This window comes from Benincasa hispida, chromosome 6, assembly GCF_027475165.1.
Source record: "Benincasa hispida cultivar pf3 chromosome 6, pf3_genome.v1.1, whole genome shotgun sequence".
Taxonomy (NCBI): domain Eukaryota; kingdom Viridiplantae; phylum Streptophyta; class Magnoliopsida; order Cucurbitales; family Cucurbitaceae; genus Benincasa; species Benincasa hispida.
The window spans coordinates 8,140,591-8,163,565 of record NC_143483.1 but is presented as its reverse complement, the minus strand read 5'-3'; the positions used below and the strand labels follow the sequence as shown (position 1 = coordinate 8,163,565).

Here is a 22,975-nt window from a genome sequence, read left to right as displayed (position 1 = left end):
ACAGATCTTGCCCTTCACTTTTTATATGATTTGTCGTTAAGTTTTTCTTTTATTTCCTTCTATTGTGCTCGAAATAATAATAGTAATAATTAATATTCATATAAAAAAATAAAATATTTTAAAAAAATTCAAGGATGAGAATGTGGTTGGGATAAAAAATAGAATAAATTGGTAACATGGCTCTCATAGTTATTTCTAGGACATCTTTGCCACACCCATTGAATACCTCAAAAGGACATAATACAACATCAACTAAAAGAATCAATACTATAAATGTTTTAGAATAGCTCTACAAATAATAAATCAATCAATAATCCAACTGCATTAGATGATTTAGAATTTGAATTGAGAAATTAAAGAAGACATTAAATTTAGTCAATTATATTTAGATCCAAAATCTAAGTCAAAGTCAAATTTGTCTACTTAATTTATATTGATTTGAACCTATAATCTATCTATTTTCGTTTAAATAGAGTAGAATTTTTATTCGAACATTTATATAAAACATTATTGGTATCAATATAACTTAATATCCCCTCCTTTCATATCCAAAACAAAATGTCAAAAAACAAAAACAAAAAAATTAATTAGATACCGCCTTAAAGAAGTTCATGCATTATAAAAATTAAAAGTTATAAAATACGAGAATTTGTGCACATATAAATAGAAATTAAAAGAATTTTTTTTCAGTATATTAAATTATACTCACTTCGACAATTAAAAAAATTTAATACTCAGTATAAAAAATCAATGGTTCGAAAAGCTTAACCCATTTTTCCCTCTTAAAAAAATTAAATTCATATTATTTTATCTTTTTCAATGAAAAGGAAAAACAAGAGAATTCTTCGAAACTTTTACTCTTTAAATTTTTTAAAATATTTTTAATTTTGTTTTTAATAGAATAGTTGGTTTAGTTTGGGTGGGTTGTGAGTACAGTTCGTGGGCTCAACTATGAACCAAGTTGGCGGTTTTTGGCAGTCAACAAATAAGATTAGGGAAAAAGATCTCATCAAATTTTTAAATGAATAAAATAAAATAAAATAAATTTTCAAGTGTGTTGTGCTTATTTAATCTCAAATTTTTAGGTTATGTGACACAATGGTTGCCTAATAATTAACCATCATATTTCTGACATCATCTATTATTATTATTATTATTATTATTATTTTAAAAAGATGGTCCAATAATGGAATATAAAATTTTAGATATCCAAGAGAATAAGATTTAGAAAATGTAGTTTGGGGGAGAAGAGAGATTATCTATACTTTAAATCAAGTAATATGTTCTTTTTCACTTGCAATCATGGAAGAATCTATATATCAATGACAACTAATTGTTATATTTGGTAAAATAGCACTAATAATAAGATTTGCGGTCTTGGATAGATTGTTCGTGATAGTTAAGTAGGAGTATGTATCGACCGATTGGTCCGAAAATCGACACCAAATACCAATAAAAAAGAGTGAATATAATTTAACTGACTGTCGACGGGTTTTGTCATTTTTTTTTTTGGAAGCAAAGTTAAAGTGAATGAAAATGAAATATAAATTGATGAAGTGTTATTGTTAGGTTAACATAATTTACAACTTTTTTATATTTAATTCAATCATTTTTTTATGAAAAAATTTAAATCAATCATGTAGTAAACTTGAAATTTAGGCAACATAAAAAAATAATACATCAATGCTAAGGCAATAAGCTTGGATTTGGGTTGATGGTAGTACATTTACTTTTTATATGAAAATCGAAAATCGAAAGTAATTACATTTACTTTATATATATATATATATATATATATATATATATATGAAAGTAATATATATATCGGTCGATTGGTTTTCCAAAATTTTTTATATGAAAATCGAAAATCGACCGACGACCTCAATTTGGTCGGCTTCGATTGGTCAAATCGATTTTCGATATCTTTATGCTCACACCTATACTTAAGAATCTCCTGTTTGTGCCAAATATAATTATATTGATCCGAGGTGGTCCATTAAAACTTTGGAAGACGAGGCTATTAGAGCTGGTTTATCTTCTCTTCTCTAGTTTAGTAAGGAGTTGTCCCAACCTCTCATTATTGAATTCGATTCAACAAATGTCATTCATGCTCTTAACGAGTCGTCAACCTACATTTCTGAAACCAAGAATGTGGTTGAAACTGTATTGGATCTCGCAAGTCGAACGTGTGTTATCACTTCTATTAAGTGGAATTGTTCTTGTAGTTTTGTCTCTCACTCTTTGGCGTGAGCAAGATTTTGTCTAATCTATTTATAGTTTAGAAGCTTATGAGAGAACTCCAATTTTTCAAGTTAGGTGACCTCTACTTTTAATGAAGAGTTGAGTTGTCGATTCTCCCTTTAATAAAGTTATCATTTAAAAATAAAAAAGATAATTGAATTTGTATATCAATGATATGTAGATTGACGATATGCTTTAAATTAAACATATTATCGTTAATATAATTTAACAATATTACAAAGGTAGTGTACCCATGATATACTTCATATTAGTATATTATGTATAATTTATCTATGTACAAAAATAGTATATCAATAATATATCCATAACGTTCATTTACAAATTATTCTATATAACAAATTTACAAGTATGACAATGCCAACTGTTATAATTTCCCTAATAAATGACCAACAAAACTAAAATACATATATCCCAGTTTTTAGTTTTTACTAAATTTATAATTACTTTTAAAATTATTATTTCTATAATTGGTACTCCACCATAATTTAAGACCAGTTTTTTTATTAATAATTTAAGATTAATTCTTTTTTTATTTAAAATGAATAATAAATATTAAAGACATAGACTAGAAATTATTTTGAATGATAAAATTGCAGAAAATATTTACAAATAATAGTAAAATATCACAGTCTATCTGTGATAGATTAGAATACATTAGATAGACTCAGATAGTAATTTATCACGGTCTAACAGATAGACATTTTCCTATATTTGAAAACCATCCTTAAATATTTGAATTTTACGATAAAACAAAATTTATCAGGGATGTAGTTGTTTAAATAACTCTTACATATTGAACTAAAAAATTGTATAGTAATATAGTCGTGTTAAACATGGTCGCAACTTTAAAAGCAAACTGTCGAAAAATATTATCTAATTATAATCACATTTGTAGTTATAATTAACTGTATAAAATAAAAAAAAGTGATATTAAATGAAAAAATTTGGATTAGTCACAAATAACCGTATCATTTTTCAAATTAATGATGAAATTAAAAGATATCAAATTTGAGACTAATTAAAAGTTGACACATGTCCAAAATTGAAATTAAGAACATGAGTTGGTAAATCTCAATAATACCATGTGTTTTCGTTGTGACCCTTAGATTAAATAAAATATTTTGATCCAATTTGGTATTGATATTTGGGCCAAAGTCCAATTCAACCTAAAAATAAGTTTAATTCGACTCGAAGCCCAACCAAGCCCAAGATTCAATTAATTAGGTCTAAGAGTGAGGTCCCTGGGTCAACCAAAATCAAATCCACAAAATTCACTTCGAAGGGTTCAAAAGTTTCGCACTTCAAAAAACCTAGAAATTTCTCCCAACAATCCGAAAATCTGGAGCGAACAATCATGCTATTACAAGTTTTTTTTAATAGTTTAAATTCATTCAAATCTGACCTTTTAATCAATGATTAAGCTATACTCACCAGAGCGATTATGATATTGGGCAAAAGCAATACATCGTTGCTAAATAGTATTGCATTAACTTGAAAGATAACTTGAATTGATCGCTAATCGCAAGTTTCATAACAAAAAAAGAAAATGGATTACTAATCGTAATACAACCATTAAATCCATTAGCTTAAACTAAAGATCATGGTATATTAAATCTTTTATATGCATTCAAATCATCCCAAACATCTTTTACTTGACGGCTTGAAAAATTAGTCTGAGATAAAAAGGCATTGCAAGTAAAGCTTTCGTCTTGATACCATGTAAGAGTACCACTAGAGCCACAAATTAAGATATGATGGTATTATTAATATTTTTATGGGTATTCTTCAATACATAAAAAATAGGTCATGCATCACAATTTTGATAACAAAAATCTGGCTTCTACCTCAAAGAATCTAAGCTTTTAAAAGCAAACATGAACTACTATATATCTGGGGCAATTTTAAGATTGATTCTTTCTAATGTAGGTGCAATGTATAGATGGAAGGATCACTCACAATTTAATTTCAGAAAAATAGGTTGATGAGACGGCCAAACCTTCTACATCGTAAGTCCGGACCAGCCTCTGTCTTCTGCCTGGGGCTTCAAGCCAACAGAACTCGAGGTGGAATGACTTATTATCTGCTACACTTTTGGCTACATCACATGGGCATCCCATATACATTCCACCAGGCAACAATGTAATCTGATACCCGCCATCAAATGTTACCAAGTTGTCCGATTTAGTACCAGTCCAATTAACGTTCGTGGTGACATCTCCATTCATTGATGTTGTTATGATATCCTGACAGTACAAGAACAGGTTGTAGACTTTAAAATGGAACCATGGTGTAACGAAAAACAACAAACCAAGAGAACGAAAGTTGGAAACAAGAGAGATATTCCACAGAGGATCAAGTGCTTCAATTGAGTTTTAATTTCATTGAAGTGGAACATTACAAATCTTTAAAGACAAATAAGAAACTAACCACTAATATTATTAACCTTAAAACTCTTCCACTAACATTGAAATTCTCCTCCATTAATCCCACTACATCATTAGGCCACTATCCTCCTATTTAAGAGGCACTACTCTAAATTTTCCCACTAACATAAATTAAAAAGTCACTATCCTACGTGCAAACTAAGTTTGCACTTACTTCTTGAACACATAGATCGTAAGACCTCGCTTGATGGTGGAGAGAGCACTTTGGATAATGTTAAGAAAATGGGGGAGAGTTTGATTGCAGTGAATCATACCTGGATAATTTGACCATCGCCATCCATTTGAAGGGATGAAATCGTATCAGCTTCAGCAATCGTTGCCCCATAAACACCACTTCTTTTTGTTCTAGAATGACCTTTCCAGTCACCAAGAAAGGGGAGAAGCCTGTTTTCCTCACCCTGCGACCATATGATAGTTGATCAACACAAAAAAGACAGAAAAAAGTTGAAACATATAATGAAAACTAAGTCCATCACTTTACTCAAAGCAATACTAGAACTTACAGGTACCAAATTTGAATTAAGAGGACGACGAAAAAGTTTCCCGTCAGCCCTTTCCTCGAGAAAAATAAGAAGCATTTCTATAATTCCTTGTGGGTCCATTATATGAAAAGCTCTTGCCCTCAGATCTCTGTCTGGAATATATAGGCAATTCTCGCATACAATGGAAGGTCGGCGAGAAGGAAGCTTGAGGTTTCTGCATTTTTAAGTGGGTGGTAAAGAAACTATAAATAAGGGTTTTGTAAAAGTTTAAACAGTTGAAAACAAGAACTAATACACATTGAATTAGAAAAGAAAATGGCCGAACGAAAGTACAAATCAGTTCACTAAAGACATGATTGAAACTGAAAAAGGACTCATGTAAAATGTGATCATTCAGGATGATTATGAACGCTCAAGGAAAAGGACTTCATATAAAATGTGATCATTCAAGATTATTAAAATAATATTCATAAAATAATTTCTGTTGGTTGAGCAAGGACAGGAAGGAGGCACGAGCATGGGTAATTTTAATTTGTACCTGAAGACCATGACATTTTGATGCCAATGGGAGTCTAAATCCATGAGCAAATATTGAGTTATATAAACATAGAGCAGTATGTTTTTTTATACACCTTTAGTTAGTCCACTATTTCCGGAACTTCACGAGTATGGTACTTTGGAGAGCAGATCGGATCACAAATGCACAGGAAGTATTGCATTTAATCCATTTATGAATGAAGTCTTACTTGGGGAATTCTTCACCAGTATCATCCTCACCCAGCACCCCTTGCCTCAGCACAGTATCCAACATTCCAGCCGTCTGGTACCTTAGAGAAAATGCTTTCTCATTGGGGAAAAAGCCAATCTGCAAGCTAATTGTAACAAATATTCAAGAAACTGTAATACCACAATGAGATTTCATTTTAAAGGGAGTGTTGGAGTTGTTGGGCCTGCACAAACCTTAAAACATACACAAGTTCGCACGGTCGCACAAGTGCGTGTATTTGTGTGTATAAACATGCATACATTTGGGTTGGGAGGAAAACTCACCTGCTGATATTTGTCCACAGTGAACATGTTGGTTTCTTTAATTTTGTACTCTGCCCACTCTGGCTCATCGTCGTTGCCAGGAAGTGAAACACTTGATTTCTGTTTAATGTATAGTCTACAAAAGCATAATAGGATCAGGGGAACAACGATATTAGCCCGTGTATTTGTTATGGTAAAAAAATGGTAGGAAATAGGTTTAATTTTCAAAAACCAAAAACAAAATACAAAATGGTTACCAAACAAGCAAGGGTGATTTGTATTTACGTTTGAATGAGACTGATAAGTTCGTCCTCTCCATAAGAGCTCACAGCTAGCTTCGTACTTATTTCATGCAATAAATTCCCTCGAACGTCAAATTGCTAGACAAGTAAATGAAATTTCAACCTTAAGTAAAGAACCAAACCTCAAATCCATTTCACTAAAGCTTAAAACAAGTAAAATAATCGAATAAATCAAGAGAACAACCACTATTTTTCCTACGAAATCTGATTGAACAATAGCAACTGCAGAACAAATTAAGCATAAAGGAGAGAAATTAAGACTTACAAAGAAAGAACCGTTCCACTTCCCGGAGTTGAGCTCGAAGAAGCGGTGAAGATTATCGATGCTCAATGAGCCGTCGTTGGGTTCATGAGCATCTCCAACAGCTGTGGAGGACTCTGAGGTGGTGGCTTGAGCTTTGCAGCTCCGAAGTGAAAGCATAGAACTTGAATTGGAAAGGAAGGCGCGGAGAGGTCGGAGTCTAGTGATTGTTGTGGGTTTAGATAAAGAAGGAAGCGAAATTGAATGGCAAATGGACGCCATTGAAGCTGAAGCTCAGATTATCTCTTCTAGGCAACAGCTTGAAGAAACGATACTGTGGATTTAATACCTTATCCCTAATTTCGAAATTGCTCCAATTTAATTTAATTTTGAATAGAACTTCTATTTATTCTTTTATACTATTTTGCTTTTCTTTCATTCCTTCTTTCTTTTTAATTTATAAAATAAATTCATTTTTAAAGCATTTTAATTTCTAAGTTGTGCAATTTTTTTTGCCGTTGCACGAAGGAATATTCGGATATATAGTAGTAATTACACTATCATTTGAAGAATAGCAAATCACAAAAAATTTTGAAATATAATAAATTGCGTGATACACATGTGAGTCGATTTTTTGTTAATCCTAAAATATCTTTATCAGTCTTTTTAACAAGTAAGTAATTATGCATCTTTCTTAATTATGCTATAATTAATTTATCAAATTTATAATGCAGACTCTATTGATTTTTTTTAAGATTTTTACCTGAAATTAATGTATCTTTCAATGTAGAAAATCAGACATAAATTATGTGATTTAATTTGAAAAATTGAAATCTATATCTCAACGATCTTCTATCCTTAAAAAATATTTTAAATATTTCTAAATATATTCAAAATCCTTTCCTAAATAGACTTTTTATATTTATATTATATTCTCTCTTAATCTAATTAAATCATTTATTTTTAAATTATTTTCATGATTATCTTATTTTAGATTTTCAAATTTTGTATTATATTAGTTTTTCTAACTCATTTTTTATATTTATATTAGTTTTTTTTTTAATCATAACTACATTATAAGTTTTTTAAATTTTTTTATGATTATCTTTATTATAAATTTTTTTTAAACATGAAATATTAGATAATGTCCCATTTTTATTCCTTAGTTTTATTTTAAAATTTTGAATCATATTTATTTTTTGTTTTAAAGATTTGACTGGGAAGAATAGCAAATCAGAAATTTCATCAAATTTATAGCAAATACACCCTCACACGTGTTTCTACTTTTCTTTAACACTAAAACGCCCTCATCTAGATTTTCAATTAAACTGCAACTATTTTAAAAATCGAATGTATTTTTTTTTTTCAAATATCATATTTGATCTTATCTTCAATTTAAAATTTTATTTTATCTAATTTTTCAAATTTCATATATATTTTTTTTTACTGATTTTAATTTTTGTTTTCAATTGACGACAAGTCTATTTTGGAAGCTTGACTTAATTGATCTGGTGCATAGATTAAAAACTCGACTTAATCAACCATCGACTAAGAGTTCAAGTCACAAAGTCTCTTCTTTTCAAAATGATTCTTATCAAGCCAATGTGAAAAGGTATGTCAAGTATATGGACGATGTTGGTATTAACCAGTTTTCCTTGGGGTCTTAAACCCACCTTGACAAATTCAATTAACGAAGGATTGATCATCGTCGAATATTGTTTCTCTCTCATGTTCATGAGATCTCCACAGTTGACATCAACACTACATCATAATTGGTTTCTTTCTTCATGAATGCAATTATTGAGATAAAGTTTTAATAGTCCAACCCTCATTTTCTAAACTGATATTTTGAGTCTAGAACAAGAAAAAGTATTGTTACCAAATTTTATGTAAGTTCGAAAGTGACTTAGATGTTTGGTTAATTGATTTCAATTGCTATTTGTTTTTAAATTTAGTGTATTTATTGAGCGTAGTTTGGACAATAATTACATTTGTAGATCGCCTAAATCTCATCAAAAGTATAGCAAAAAACTTTCAAAAGATCTCTTATGACTATAAAACTCTCATTTGAATTATAATGTAACTAATTTTTTTCCTTTACACGTTTCTTTTATCAGACATTTTTATTTTCTTCTAAAATTCTCTCCTATTTTGAATCATAAAATTATATTGGTATTTTTTTTTTCAAATATCAAAACTAAACCAATTTTTTTCATATATCATTTTATTTTATTTTTTTTGTTTTGATTGTTTTAAATCTTTTTTCAACTTTATGTTTTTGCATTTTGATTTTTTAATTAGTTTGAAAATTTTATACAATTAAATGTCATATTTTTTAATTAGTTTGAAAAATTTAGAGTGAAGAGTGAATACCGACCACACATTTAAAGTAGTAGAGTTGAGAAAATTATGGTTGCGACAATAGGTACAGATACAATGATTCTATTCACGATGGCAGCATTGTTAGGGCTTGAGGCTGGCGACAAAGCTTGTATCGGAGGAGTTGAAATAGAGGAAGATGGAACTTGAGTGATCCCTAGTGGCTCCAAAAGAGCAATAAATTAAGTTGGTGGAGAATGAGTCAAAGTCAAAGCTAATGATGAAGTTTTGGTGGAAGGAGAGGGAGCCACACCCGACGAAGCAAGGGATGAAGACAGAATTGAGGTTGGAGGTGTCACCAATTTTGAATAGAAAAATGGCAGCAACTTAGTTGGAGAAGAGATCAGTGTGGTGCTCAGAGCTCTCTAGATGTTTGTTTTAGTTAAGTGTAATTACGTTAATTTCTTAATAAGTCAATTGCAATCTCATTTGTATGGTTGAGGTTAGCTTTGACTTTTACAAATTCGTTTATTTTTTATTTTTAATTCGTTTGGTCATTTTGTACGAATGAAATATTGACTTGCTAATTTTACAAATGAAAAGTTAAAATCTGTTATTCTTCTAGTTAGCCCTTACATGAATGACTAAATAAGTTTTTAAAAAATAGAGCCATAACACAATAATGGGTTGTCGAGACAAATAGTAAATTTCAAGGTTTATTTTAGTAAAATAGCAAATTGGTTTCAAAATTGTGAAAATAACAAAACAAAATTAAATATTAAAAAAAAATAATTAAAATTGTCAAAACGGCTCATAACTAACCCCAAACCCATAACATTTGGAATTTGAAGGAAGCAGGTTCAAAAAGCAATTAAAAAAAATAACAAATATACTGTTAGTAAACAATTACCACGCTAAACAATGAATCATTATTACATTAAACAATGCATGTATTTAAACCAGTAAAAATAAAAACAAAACTCCAAAATCTAATCACAATCCTTCTCAAATCAAAAGATAAATGGTGCTCCACATCTCTCTCATCCAACGACCCATCCAACCATCAGTTGTGACGAAAAATCCATATTTTCTGGCAACCGCAACACAAAATTAGGGTTAAGAAAACTTTCTTCCATTCCAACGCCTCTAAAATTCACAAGAAATAGTAGAGAAGCGTCTTGTTGATAGGTGATCTGATGACGTTGACATTTAACAAGCAGAAGTAATTAAGGATCTAAGTACTCTAATTACATCAATTTTAGCTAATTAGCATGCATGTTTAAGAAGAAAACATAAATAAGGTTTCTAATATACAACCTTTGTAGATTCCTCTGAATTTACTTGATTCTTCTATGAATTCTTCTTCAATCTGAGCAGTAGACCACCATCTAAGTCTTCTCTACTAATCTGAGGTCGTATAAAGCATGGTGGAACTCCAGTTGAAGGTGAATTTTGATTGAATTATAGAGAAACATTGTTTTCTTTTCAGTAAGGATTTTCTTCACTTTTTCAATTTTTACATGCTCATAATTCAAATGAATTATGAAATATTTATACAAAATACACATGCAAAAAAGATTAATAGATATTTGACACTTCAAATATAACTAATGCAGTGGATTAGGTATTCAATTTGGGAGAAATCCACTATGGATTTAAAAAATCATTTTTTTCAATTTCAATTTCAATTTCAATTTTATTTTATTTTCAATTAAAATTAAATTAAATATGATCTTGATTCAATTTCTTTTAAAAAATTGCAATTGAATTTAAAATTGAAACTGAGTTATTAATTTATTAAATAATTACTTAAATAAATTTAATTAATCAAATAGTAATAATTTAATATCAAATATCAAATTAAAAAATATTTAATTCAAACATGAATCCATATTTCATGTAATCAATATTTATATCAATATTTAAATATATTGAGCTCTCTAAATATGTTTAATTTCAATAAATTTAAATATTAAGGTTTAATCTTTTACGAGCTAGTAGAGGGACGTAATGAATCTATGCTCCAATAATTTGAGATTAATGGGCTAAACTTTTTAAGCCAAATTAATTAATTGGCTAAACTCTTTAAACAAAATTAATCACTATCCGTTAACTACCAAGACACATCACCATGGCTCAGTAGTTGCACTCTCCTTCACATGTCCTTCGTATTTACAGCTAGGTCAAAATTACCGTTTTATCCTTACAGATTCTTAATGAACAATTGGTTTATGGTCCTACCAATAAACCGAATCTCTCTCAATTACGAGAGGGTGGAGCCTCTTTGTTCAAGACTAGGAGTTAATACTTAAGGAAACAACCTATCTGCTAACCTTAAGACGGGTAAGAGTGAATTTCGTCTTGCAAGACTATGCCCCAGCTATCTATCCGGACTTACCCCTAAAATAGAAGGCTTATTGAGTGGTGATGTTGAATCACTCTTACATATGCAGATTAAAGGATAATCTCAAATAAACAGGAGTTCATAGTTACCTTAGGATTAAGATCGAGTTACCTTAGGTCATCGAATTGAAATAGTCAGTTTTAACAGTAATTGGTTGTTATAAAGAAAAGTGACTATTTTGAGGTCCAGTTTTATGCAAACATCTTTTACATAAGATGCCCCACTCACATGTATCCACGTAAACGATATTAGATCATATCGTTTGTATCAATATACAAAGAGGATCGTATCTATAGTGTCCCCAAGATAAAGTATCCAACTCTATCCATATACTTATAGACTTTTTTGGTTATATACTAAAACTTGGTCCTTTTATGTCTCTGCATAAAGTTTAAGTATTCATATTATAGTCATGGGTTAGTTTATCGGATTTATAAATAGATGCAATTCAATAACGCCTCTATTGATAGAAATTTTCAATAATAATTTTATTGTGAATAGAATAAGTTTAATGTTTACAAACTGCTAGTTTTAGGACATTCCCAACATAATCTAACCTCCAATCTTTTGCATTCTCAACTATAATCTTCTCTAAAACTCATTTCCCCATTCAAGACACTTCTTTACTGATATATTTTTGAGAGGAATGGCAAATCTAACCTATCTCTATAGTTGGATCACAAAATTGATAATACTCACGACATTTTCCTCAGGTAAAAAAACCTAAAACCCTCCCCAATATTTCTTTTCGTACATTCATTGTAATATGTTTTGCACATATTCCCCCTTTTGGCATGAATGAAGTGATGAATCAAAATTTTTAGATATGATATATAGAAATTTTCTTTATTTTTTCAAATTTAAATAAAGATTTACTTAATTGTATTTTTAACTAATTGTAATCTTTAGGAAATTAAACAAATATTTTATGTATAAAATATTATCCCTACTTTTTAGGATTCCAAAACAAAAACATGTTATACATCTATTTATAACTAAATTTTAACTCATAAATTTAAAAATTAACCAACCATTCAAATGCATTCGAAGAATGATTAATGTTATGGAAAAATAGAAAATTGAAGGAAGAACAAGAGTCGATGAAAGATTCAGAGCTGTTGGAATAACTGGAAAAAAACAAGCAAGCCTTCATCACTTCGTTCCTACTAAATCATTATTCAAATATATTGCACCTAGAAGGTTGGAGGGAAGGATCTGTTCCTACGAACTCATTATTCAAATATAGTGTATTTCCAGATCTTGAACCAACAGCAGAAACATGCTCAACAACTACACATATATCATTTTGGGGGCAGTCCGATAAAACCGACATCAACAACAAAATATCCTTATTTTCAACAATCCTAATAATAATAGAATTGTTGGAACCATCCTAGTACATTATCAACCGAGATATAGTTAGATTGCCAGAAGAAAAAGGCTTGCCTAGGATATATTTCACAAATTGTTGAACGAATGAGTTTGGCGAATGTCTCAACAACTTGAAAATCATGATAATGAGAATTTTCATCCCATGTACCATCAAACAGAAGTATAATTCGTTGTAAAATTATAGTAAAAGCATAACTAGAGAAGAAAGCACGAAAAACCAAAATTGAATTCTAGACTTATGTATTGATAATAAACACTTTTCAAAAATATTGATTAAGAAAGATTCAAATTGATTTAAATCCGATAAGAATAGGTATAAAATTTGAAATTAGTAACAAACAAATTGAAAATTTTGAAAATATGAAAAAGATAAAATTAATTTGACGAGAATAGGCAGAAAATAATGAAAAAAATATTTGGATAGAATCAAATCTTGTAACAAATATTTAAATATATATATATAAAAAGATGTTTTTCAAAAAGTGAAATTGAAAATTAGTTTAAACAAAGTAAACATGATATTAGAATTTAAATTTATATTTTCAAAAAAAATCAGTAAGTTTTCATTAATCATTATTAATTCAAAAAGTAGCTATATAAAATAAATTTCGAAATCTAGTGAGAAAAATCAAGAATAGACCATTAATTGTTGTTTTATTGAATAAGTTAGACTACAATTTGATAACAGAAGACTCAGCAATCATATTATATTCATAACTACATCTTTACTTCAACTTCAACGATTACAATATATTTTTAAGAACATGAATCACAAATCCAACGACCCCATTAGGGGCAAAAGAGTAATTCAAAAAATATTCTACATGTGATTTGCTAAAAATCTTATTATCTTCCAATTTTGACATTTTTCCAAACAAAACCTAAATCATGCCTACATATTCCAATTCCTCTAATATAAAAGGCTTGCAAAAGTAGCAAAGTTAGAGCCTAACTCAATTTAAATAAAGCATTAAAACAAAAAAGTCAAAATTGCCCATATAGTTCAGACCAAAATTTGAATACTAGCTGATTGACATCTGATTTTATTTGATATCAATTACTATATGATTGTTGTCTAATTACTAGTTGATACTAATTATCAATGATACCGATTACTTTCTAATTGTTGTCTGATTACTATCTGAACTGAGTAATGATATTGAATGTTATTTGATAATAATTGTTATCTTATATTTATAGTAGGTTAATGATGTTGATTGCTATTTGGTTGTTGTATGATTATTATTTGATATTGAATGTAATTTGATTGTCGATGCTATCAGTTGTTATCTGAATATTGTCTAATTATTATCTAATTATTATTGAATTACTATCTAATACTTATTGTCAATGATATCAATTTACGCTGATTGTTATCTAATTATTTTTTATGTTGATTCTTAATGATTTCTATTTAATTACCCTTCAATTATTTATATTGCATCCCATTTGTTGGTAGATTTACAATTAAAAAAACATATCATATAAAATAAAATTAAATAGAATTTTAGAACTCACTAGGCATTACTGATAACGCAAGTAAAATTAATTTTAGTCATATAAAAATACTTCTCAAAATCTTTGCATGTCAAGTTTAAAGCTTGTAGAAATATTTAAATTTAAAAAAAAATTAAAAAAATATTATAAAGTACATTTAGATGAAAGACTTGATAATATATATAATTTCAAGATCAACGTCGGTTTTCTTTTAACCCTTATGTACATTTTTTAAGATATTGCAAAAGTCATCACTAGAGTAGCTCTAGGAAGATAATTGCAATTATACCTTCAGACTTTCAATTGTGAAGAATAAGTCGTCAAACTTATACGAATGTTAAAACAAAACTATCAAACTTACATAATTATAGATTCGTAACCATCATATAAGTGTGAAGAATTTTATCATTTTGTAGGGACCAATTTCTACCATTATTGTAAATTTAGTCATAGAATTTTGTTAAACATAGAAGTCTTCCATATACTCACCCACTTGAAAAAGTAAATCTAGACTCAAATGATAGAAGCCAAACTGAGAAAAAATAAACATATATGGGCCTGTGTTACAAAATCGACAATTAAATAACACATAAAAGGAACGTAGAGTAGGGAAGATCGACACATGGTTCACTAACAGTGTGTTAGCTACATCCACGAGTAGAGGGAGAACAATATTATTTCGAGAGAATTTTTAAGAATTACATCAAGAACGGAGAGTTTTAACTTTCACCTGCATGCCTACCAAGACTCCTTGGGCTGCACCCTCTTTCTGCCCACTATCTTCTTCCTTAGCCTTACCATTAGGCTTTCTAATCCTGAACTTGTATTTGACCTCCAATTCAGAAATTTCTTTCTTCTCCTCCAAGGCTACATTGAGTCTGGAAATAACCTCCTCGAGTCCCTCTTTGTTGCATTGAACACCAAGCATGACCTCTAGCATCTTCTTGATGGGTCAAGTGGCTCAATTGCTGAAATAACCAAAGAGTGTTCACTCACTTCCATTTCAAGTTCAGTGATTTTTTAGTATATCTGATTGAGTTCAGACCTTAAAGTGCCATACATGTTTGCAACCATTTACTCGTTCACTAGTTCCTTGCCTTCACTCTCACTTGAGCTTCTCATTTTGATCTGTGAAGTGGTAGAAACTTAGTAAACAATTTATAAAACTAGAACAAGTATTTACTCTCATCCACATGAAATATCCAATGCTTCTCTCAACCCCAAAAATTTCTAGCGTGAGTTGATCAGTTATATGCTAATGGAGAATAAGGAATGGCTTTCTAATGGAGGATGGGATCACAGACGGTGAGGTGGTAGATGAGAGAGTTTTCTTCAATGAAGGGTGTATGTGGTTCTACACGAGTATAGTTGCACCCTTAATTTTAGACAGAAATGAAAATTCTACAAGAGTATTTTTTATTTCAGATCGAATCTGTGCACTTTTTATATACTGAAACATCTTGACAAAAGAAAAACAAAATCATTAATATTACAAGTATAAATAAGTTCATGGCAGAGATCGGGGATTCATAATAATATTATTTATCCATTAGTATATCAAGGAAGTTATCTTACATCAAAAGGGCAACCTCATGATCTTCATTTGTCTATGCTAAAGGTGGACTTCCAACTTTCTGGGTCTCTTTTGCTGCTTAATTTTTACCTTAACATTAATCCCATTATCAATAACAGACGGAAGCAGAATTTGAAGCTTCCTTTCTATCCTCTCGCCTTTTCTTGGAGTGTATATCAGATTGTGGATATCATCAGCCAATGCTCTCTGGGCCAAAACAGCCCCCACAGCAGCACAGGCAGAGGAATCCTTCCTTGAAGTCGGGTCAAATTTCATGTCTTTGGAAATTGAATGTGTCACAGCAACAACCATACTATTGGTGAATGATGTAGGCTCGAACTGAGGCCTTCGATATGTATATATCAAGACAAAATGGCTCATGGTAAGGACCAGTAAGTTGATTAAACGTGGGTGTCCTAAGCTTCTTCTCAACGTCAATATTCTCCCTTTCAACTATTACATATTTGTTCTTCACATGTTCAGGAAGCTTTACTTGGCCACTCGCCAAACGAGCATCAAGTTTATCATTGACTTTGCTTCTGATTTTCTGCATATCATCCTTTTCTTTTATAGACTTTTTCTTCTGATGAAAATCAACGCTATATTCTTCAAACTCTTTGGATCCTTGGTCAAGTTTACAGAAAAGATTTCCACGTATTCTCATGTTGTCAATATCATCAAAATCTGAATCACAATAATCAACTGGGTCATGAGCCTCATCCTCTAAGATGTATCTATTTTCAAAGCCAGACCAACCCTTTTCTCTCCCTCTCATGCTCTTGCTAAACCACATGAAACTTGCCAAGTATCATCATCTATAAGTTCAACATCATAAGCAATTGAATGAAGTTTACCATCAGGGAACAATGGAGATACTATTGCATGGATGAACCATTTGCAATACTACTTGAATGAGCTACTCTTTCATTCTCGCTTCCAATGCTTCCATTGGGAAATTCTTTTGAGCAAAAGTTGCCGGCCCTCAAAACAAATTGAGGGCTAGTAAAAGCAAAACCTCTCCTCAAAAACATGAAGCCACTTTACATCTTTGAACTAGAACCACTACAGAGCTCAACCACCTATTTACATGAACATCATATGCTTAGGACAAAGAAACAAAAACAACACAACCTATAGTGAATGAATTAACTCATTGAAGCAAAGCATCAAACAAATGGGTTGCATTATTGTTACTGTAAACTTGCACAATTAACTTAGTGCATTTGAATTTGATGTAAGAGGGAAACTCATAAATGTCTTAGTTTCTATAGTTGCATCCAAATTTGCAGTCTGGGTGGATTGGTTTAATCAAAGTTTGTCCTCAACTTTCTCCTCCCATTTCATCGATAGTGGTTGGAGACTCAGAACTCAAAACCCGGAGGCGAAAGTCAACCAAGCATAAGAAATAGCCACATCTAGTGCCCAGTACGAATATGCCTCAAATCAAATAAAGGAACTAAGTTACTAACATTGCAATCCGCACAGATTTCCTTTCTCCCTGTTTACAATGGAGGAAAGATGGAAGTCCACTTCAAGAATAGATGGGATGAAGATCATGAAGTTAAATTTTGAGTAAGACAACCTCCTTGATAACTCACATATGGGTACCCTTCACAGTTTAATTTCAAAAGAGGCAGAACCAAACAGATAAACCATAGTGTTAAATCACCACCGCCTCATGCCCCAACTACTAGAAGTTAACCTATAAATCGTAATTTCATTGAATCAGGATAAAAGTAACATTAAAGAAGGAAAGGAAAGTCAAGCAGATAAGAAATGCAACAAAGTTTCAAGCTATAAACCATTGATTAGGGAATTGAGTTCTAGGTCAATATGTTGACGTAAAGTCTTAAACGATCGTCGATTATAGTTCATAATACAACCGCAAGCACCTGAGATTCTAATTTTAGAGAAAGAACATAACAAAAATGTAAGAAGCACAGATAGTATCCGGCGATTCGTCGGTCATTTTTTTTAATATATATTTTTAGATATTTTCTTTATATATAAATCGACCTTGGCTTGAGAATGAAGATGCATATTACTTAACTACCTAGGTTAAAATTAAAGGAAGTTTAAAAAAGAGTGAAAAAATAGGGAGAAAACAGAGAGCTTTGAAATTTACCCGCGGCGGCGGTGGGGAGGAGGCGTGGTTGGCAACAAGGCTGACGCTCGGCTGCGAACGGCATAGGTCTGCAAAATGGAGTTGCTCAGTCGAGTAAATAGAAAGAAGACGATGAGGGGCTTGACGAAGAGAAGATCGTCGGCTGTTGGTTTGCGAGGGAAATCTGATTGTTTTATTTGTCTGTTCCTTCACTTAGTTATTATGGGTTAGTTATGGTCGTTAATGAATTCTATTGCTTAAGACTAAGTAAATATAATAATTTTAAAATTTGAAATGGTTTCAAATCCTATTTTACTTTAAAATTAAATTATTTAGACTTCATTTGATAATTTCTTATTTTTATTTTTGAAAATTAAACCTATGGACACTACTTCTACCTCCGAAATTTCTTCCTTTTTTTAATCTACTTTTCACTGATGGTTTAAAAAATAAAACTAAATTTTGAGAACCGGAAAAAAGTAGTTTTGAAAAAGTTGTTTTTATTTTTTGAACAGGTTAAGAATTCAACTATTGTACTTAATAAAAATATAAATCATTGTAAAAAAATTGGATGAAATAGACTTAATTTTCAAAAACAAAAACAAAAAATCAAATGGTTATCAAACTGGACCTTATTAACCTTGTCAAACTCTAATTTTCAATTAACACATCTTTTAAATACATTCATTTAAAATCTTAATTTTCTTTTCTTTTAATCCAAACACAAAATTTTAAATACATCCATTTCAAATCTTTCTCGTTTCAAACAAAGTAAATAATTTCAAATCATTGCTCGAATTTCACATCACAAGATTTAAAATCATTTCTTACACTTTTTTGAATCTAGACAGAGGGTTAGAAGCAAGCTTTGGTAGAGAATCTAGATTCTATTTTATGTTTTCAGATTCACTAAATTCAGCAAATGTGTATTTGGTAAACAACCTTTTTAAAAACTATTTTCAAATCAGGTGGTCCAAACAGTACAAATTCTTAAAGAAACATTTTTATGTTTTCATTGTAACCAAATTTTAAATTTTAAAAAACATAATTATATTAAATAAAGATAAAAAAAACATTTAGAAATACAATATACCATGTTATAAACTCAATTCATTTTTTTTTTTTGAAAAAAAACATATAATATGTATAATGTAATGTACTATAAATTATGTACTATTACAAAATATTAATTATATAATATTTTTAACATAAATCATATTCGTAAAATAAATTAATAGTAGTTTATTTTCAACTAGGTATTAATGGATAAGTACAACTATTTTTTATATATTATCAAACATATTTTATACAATTGTTTAAATTATAATTTAATTTCTGAATAGACTACCAAACACATATCTGAAAACATGTCATATAACTCAGTTTTTCGTTGAATCCCTTATTTAAAATATATGTTTTCAAATTATCTACCAAAAAGACCCTTTAATTTGGGGTGTGGTTGTGAGCTTGAAATTCACCCACAAATTCAATTTTTTTCGATTGTTGTGTCTCCTTCAAGTATGTGGGAGGGAACATATGTACTTGAAATTATTTTTCTTTTAAAGAAAATAGATATTCCATTTTACGGTTATTGACGATTAGATATATATCTGATACTGATTCTGTTCGCACTTTGAAGTATATATACTTCATAAATGAAAATACAGTTACTTAAACGTCGTGTAACGAAGGCGAATTACAAAACGAAAGTAAAGAACTCCAAATTGCAGCTACGAAATGTTTAGCAAATAAATTAAAAGACTAACCACAGGAATCAGTGCTGCTACTAAAGGGGCAAGCGATTGAATATGATATAAACAAATCCCTAATTAATTGGACCAGTGTATACAATCCAGTATTTACTCAAAATACAAACAATTTAGTATTTAAGGTTCTTCCCCTTTATCATATAGATTCAATATTTCAATAAGTTAACCAATTCCTTTGCAGAACAAAAGCAACAAACATTCAACTCTTTGATACAAGAAACATTAATTTGTTATTAAAATAAGAATCATTTGAACATTTCTTATTGGAGAGTATAACATTTTAGTACAATAAGGAGTGGGAGATTTCAATCATACATATCTCTTGACCGTTAACACATTCTATTAGACATTATAACATTAATCACTCAACTAAAAGAAAATTCTTAAGGACTTCTACCAGTAACAATCACACCACTTTTTGTTGCTATTTACCATTTTAAACATTGATTACGAAAACTTAGGCGAATCAATCCAATCTTCTCAACAAGTATTGAACTTGAACTTCCTTTGTTAATGGCATGATCCATTCTCCATAAAGTTCAGCAACCAAACTGGGTTGTATTTTGTAAACTGGGGTAGCATGTTTTTCCTCTACATTCATAGGAACCTCTTGCCCAAATGTTTTCGCTTTAGTTTCGACTCTCTGTTTTATCGCCTCCTCGACGCTCGGGAATGTCAGTATATCCATCAATTGCTCTTTGTCCTTCAAAACCCAGCACCGAAATCACATGAGATATTTGATGGCAAAAGAAGGTAAAGTAACATCAGAATCAAGCAATGTAATATAGTAATAGAAGAAAATTTACTTGCTTCCTAATTGCAGCCTCGTATGCCTTGGGCGAGTCTCGAAACTTCGCTTCTGCTACATATTTTCCATAATGGATTCTCTTCGATAGAGCCTGCAATGATCGAAACAAACGAATCGGCAAACTTGGTCATGGTAACGTAGATTAAGAAAATGCAACTGAACACATGCTAACGATGCACATAGGGTAGCTCATAATTGTATGGCCATGGGAAGTTTTGCAGCAGAAATAGTTTTAGATGCAGACCTGCAAGCAAATGGTGTCACAGACAGCAGTTGATCCATAATTGCTGTCATCTCCTTCCTTGACTAATCTTGGTATCAGATCCCTGAAGTACATGCTCCATACTTTGCTATTTATATTAATGGAATCCGCCACAGGATGTAGTACCTATTTTCAATCAAAATCGGGAATCAAAAGACATTGTTTGTCACACACTTATACCATACACACAAGAAAGCACAACAAATCAATCGGTAGGACGAGACGTTTGACATGGATAGATGGTAGTCCATAGAACAATTTTCATATATTTGAAACATGCACCGTATGTCAGATCGGACTTTATATAATATTCTAATTCCAACGGTGAAATTCTATTTTGGGATAGTTGTTTTTCGTTAAGTTATTCTCGTAATAGACTTCAAGTTCAGAACTTTTTGTGCGTTTGCAAGATCAACCAATAAGACATGTTTGGAATGACTTTCTAGGTGCCTAAAAATACTTATTTTGCATTTTTAGGGACGAATCAAACACTTATTTTATACTTAAAAGATTTTTTAAACACTTGAAAAGTCATTCAAAACTAGCTCTTAGTGTCCCCAGAGGTTAATGCTCACCTGTGGATACTGAAGCGGAGGCAACAATGGAGCAGGTAAGTCGTTGGGAAAGAAAGGATGCTCATCAGGACTCTTGTATCTTCCCACCTATAATACAAAAACAAGTTCCATCAAACACATATAACATTTACCCTCACTCTTTCTTGTTCCTTCTTTTAGAAATTAGAATTTTCAAGTACCTGAGCATGCAGCTTTTCAGTTTCCATGACCAAGTACTCCACCAAAGAGCCATTGAAGCCATCCATGGAGAAAGCACTGGGGTCATATGTATCTCCATTATAGCAGTACTGAGCTCTCCCTAAAAGACTAAAGATAATGCTGTCCTCTTGAGAGATTAATGAGCGTCTTATTGCCTCTAGGGTCAAGTTCTCACTGATGTCCACCCTTGTTTTTGGGGAAGGCCTATAATGCAGAAACAAATCCTCTAAAATTAGAGCTTGTTCCACCAGAAACAGACAGAAAATTGCTTGAATTCTAACAACAAAACCATATTTTTACATGCCATCAACTGAACAGAAATTGGGAAAGGAATATATGGAATCAAAGTCAAACACGATTATAATCAGAAAAGCTGATTACCTCTAGATAAACTACTACCAAACTCAAAAGCCAATATTCTTAGAGCATGTTTGAAAGTGATTTTGAAATTGTTAAAAATCAATTTTGCCAAGTTTAAATTCACTCTCAAACATGGATTTAAACCTTCAAAACCAATTGAACGTTTGAGTTTACACTTTGAAACACCTGATGTTTCAAAGAGGTTTATAACATGATAAAAGTGATTTCAACCATTTCAAGTTGATTCTCAAACATATCTTTAGTATTCATCCTCAGACTAAAACCAAACATGTAGACAATCCCTTTTAATTGGGGAGTAATCGAAAAGACACTAAACTCAAAAGCTCAAACCTTTTTTTTTGTTTTTTCTGAACTCAAAAGCTTAAACTTAGAGTACATAGTAATTGTTTGTGACAGCAATGTCAGAGCAGCATAGAACAAATAGAATATGGAAGCAATGGCTTATGTATACAGAACCCATCAAAAACCATAAATCAAAACAAGAAAACAAATGGAACAGGAAGTAAAGAAAGATACCCAACAGACGCAACAGAGGCTTGAACAGAGCGAAGGTTGAGAGCCCCATGAGGCAAACTGGAAGTAAGAGGCAAGAATCGACGATTGGAGGCAAAAAGGGAAGTGGGTTTGGAGAGAAGAGGCGAAGGAGTTGCAGGAGGGGAAGTAAAAACCAAGGCGGCCTCCATTTTAGAGGGCAAATGAAAAGTGGGAATTTGGGGAGATGAAAGAGGAAGAAGAAGAAGGGGGAAATTTAAGTGGGGTTGCAGTGGTGAAGGGATTCTTCCATTGGGGAAAGGTAAGAGCTGGCGTTGGTCAAGAAAGCGAGTCGTCCACTATTGGTTTCACCTAACTCGCCTTTGCTTATAGACTTGTAGTAGCTACCTACCACCACATACCCACCAATGACTTTACCTGCTCGGGTTGTTGGACTTTCCT

General features: G+C 31.0%; 2 protein-coding genes and 2 pseudogenes across 2 annotated transcripts; all 4 read right to left on the bottom strand.

Annotated features, from left to right (window-relative positions):
• Positions 1–3,994: 3,994 nt before the first annotated feature.
• Positions 3,995–7,141, bottom strand: LOC120079431 (glutamate NMDA receptor subunit epsilon-1, putative (DUF3598)). The gene is made up of 7 exons (XM_039033605.2): positions 6,785–7,141; positions 6,503–6,597; positions 6,239–6,353; positions 5,935–6,053; positions 5,210–5,402; positions 4,961–5,104; positions 3,995–4,505 (listed from the first exon to the last, which is right to left on the bottom strand). Exons 1-7 carry the CDS (start codon positions 7,040–7,042, stop codon positions 4,215–4,217), a joined length of 1,215 nt encoding a protein of 404 aa, XP_038889533.2. The 5' UTR covers positions 7,043–7,141; the 3' UTR covers positions 3,995–4,214.
• A 7,934-nt stretch (positions 7,142–15,075) lies between these two features.
• On the bottom strand, positions 15,076–15,494 carry LOC120079082 (prefoldin subunit 2 pseudogene; annotated as a pseudogene).
• Positions 15,495–15,984: 490 nt separating this feature from the next.
• On the bottom strand, positions 15,985–16,976 carry LOC120079081 (uncharacterized; annotated as a pseudogene).
• Positions 16,977–20,024: 3,048 nt separating this feature from the next.
• On the bottom strand, positions 20,025–22,975 carry CM1 (chorismate mutase 1). Its single transcript, XM_039033523.2, has 6 exons — positions 22,559–22,975; positions 21,643–21,865; positions 21,464–21,550; positions 20,871–21,014; positions 20,625–20,717; positions 20,025–20,521 (listed from the first exon to the last, which is right to left on the bottom strand). Exons 1-6 carry the CDS (start codon positions 22,723–22,725, stop codon positions 20,285–20,287), a joined length of 951 nt encoding a protein of 316 aa, XP_038889451.2. The 5' UTR covers positions 22,726–22,975; the 3' UTR covers positions 20,025–20,284.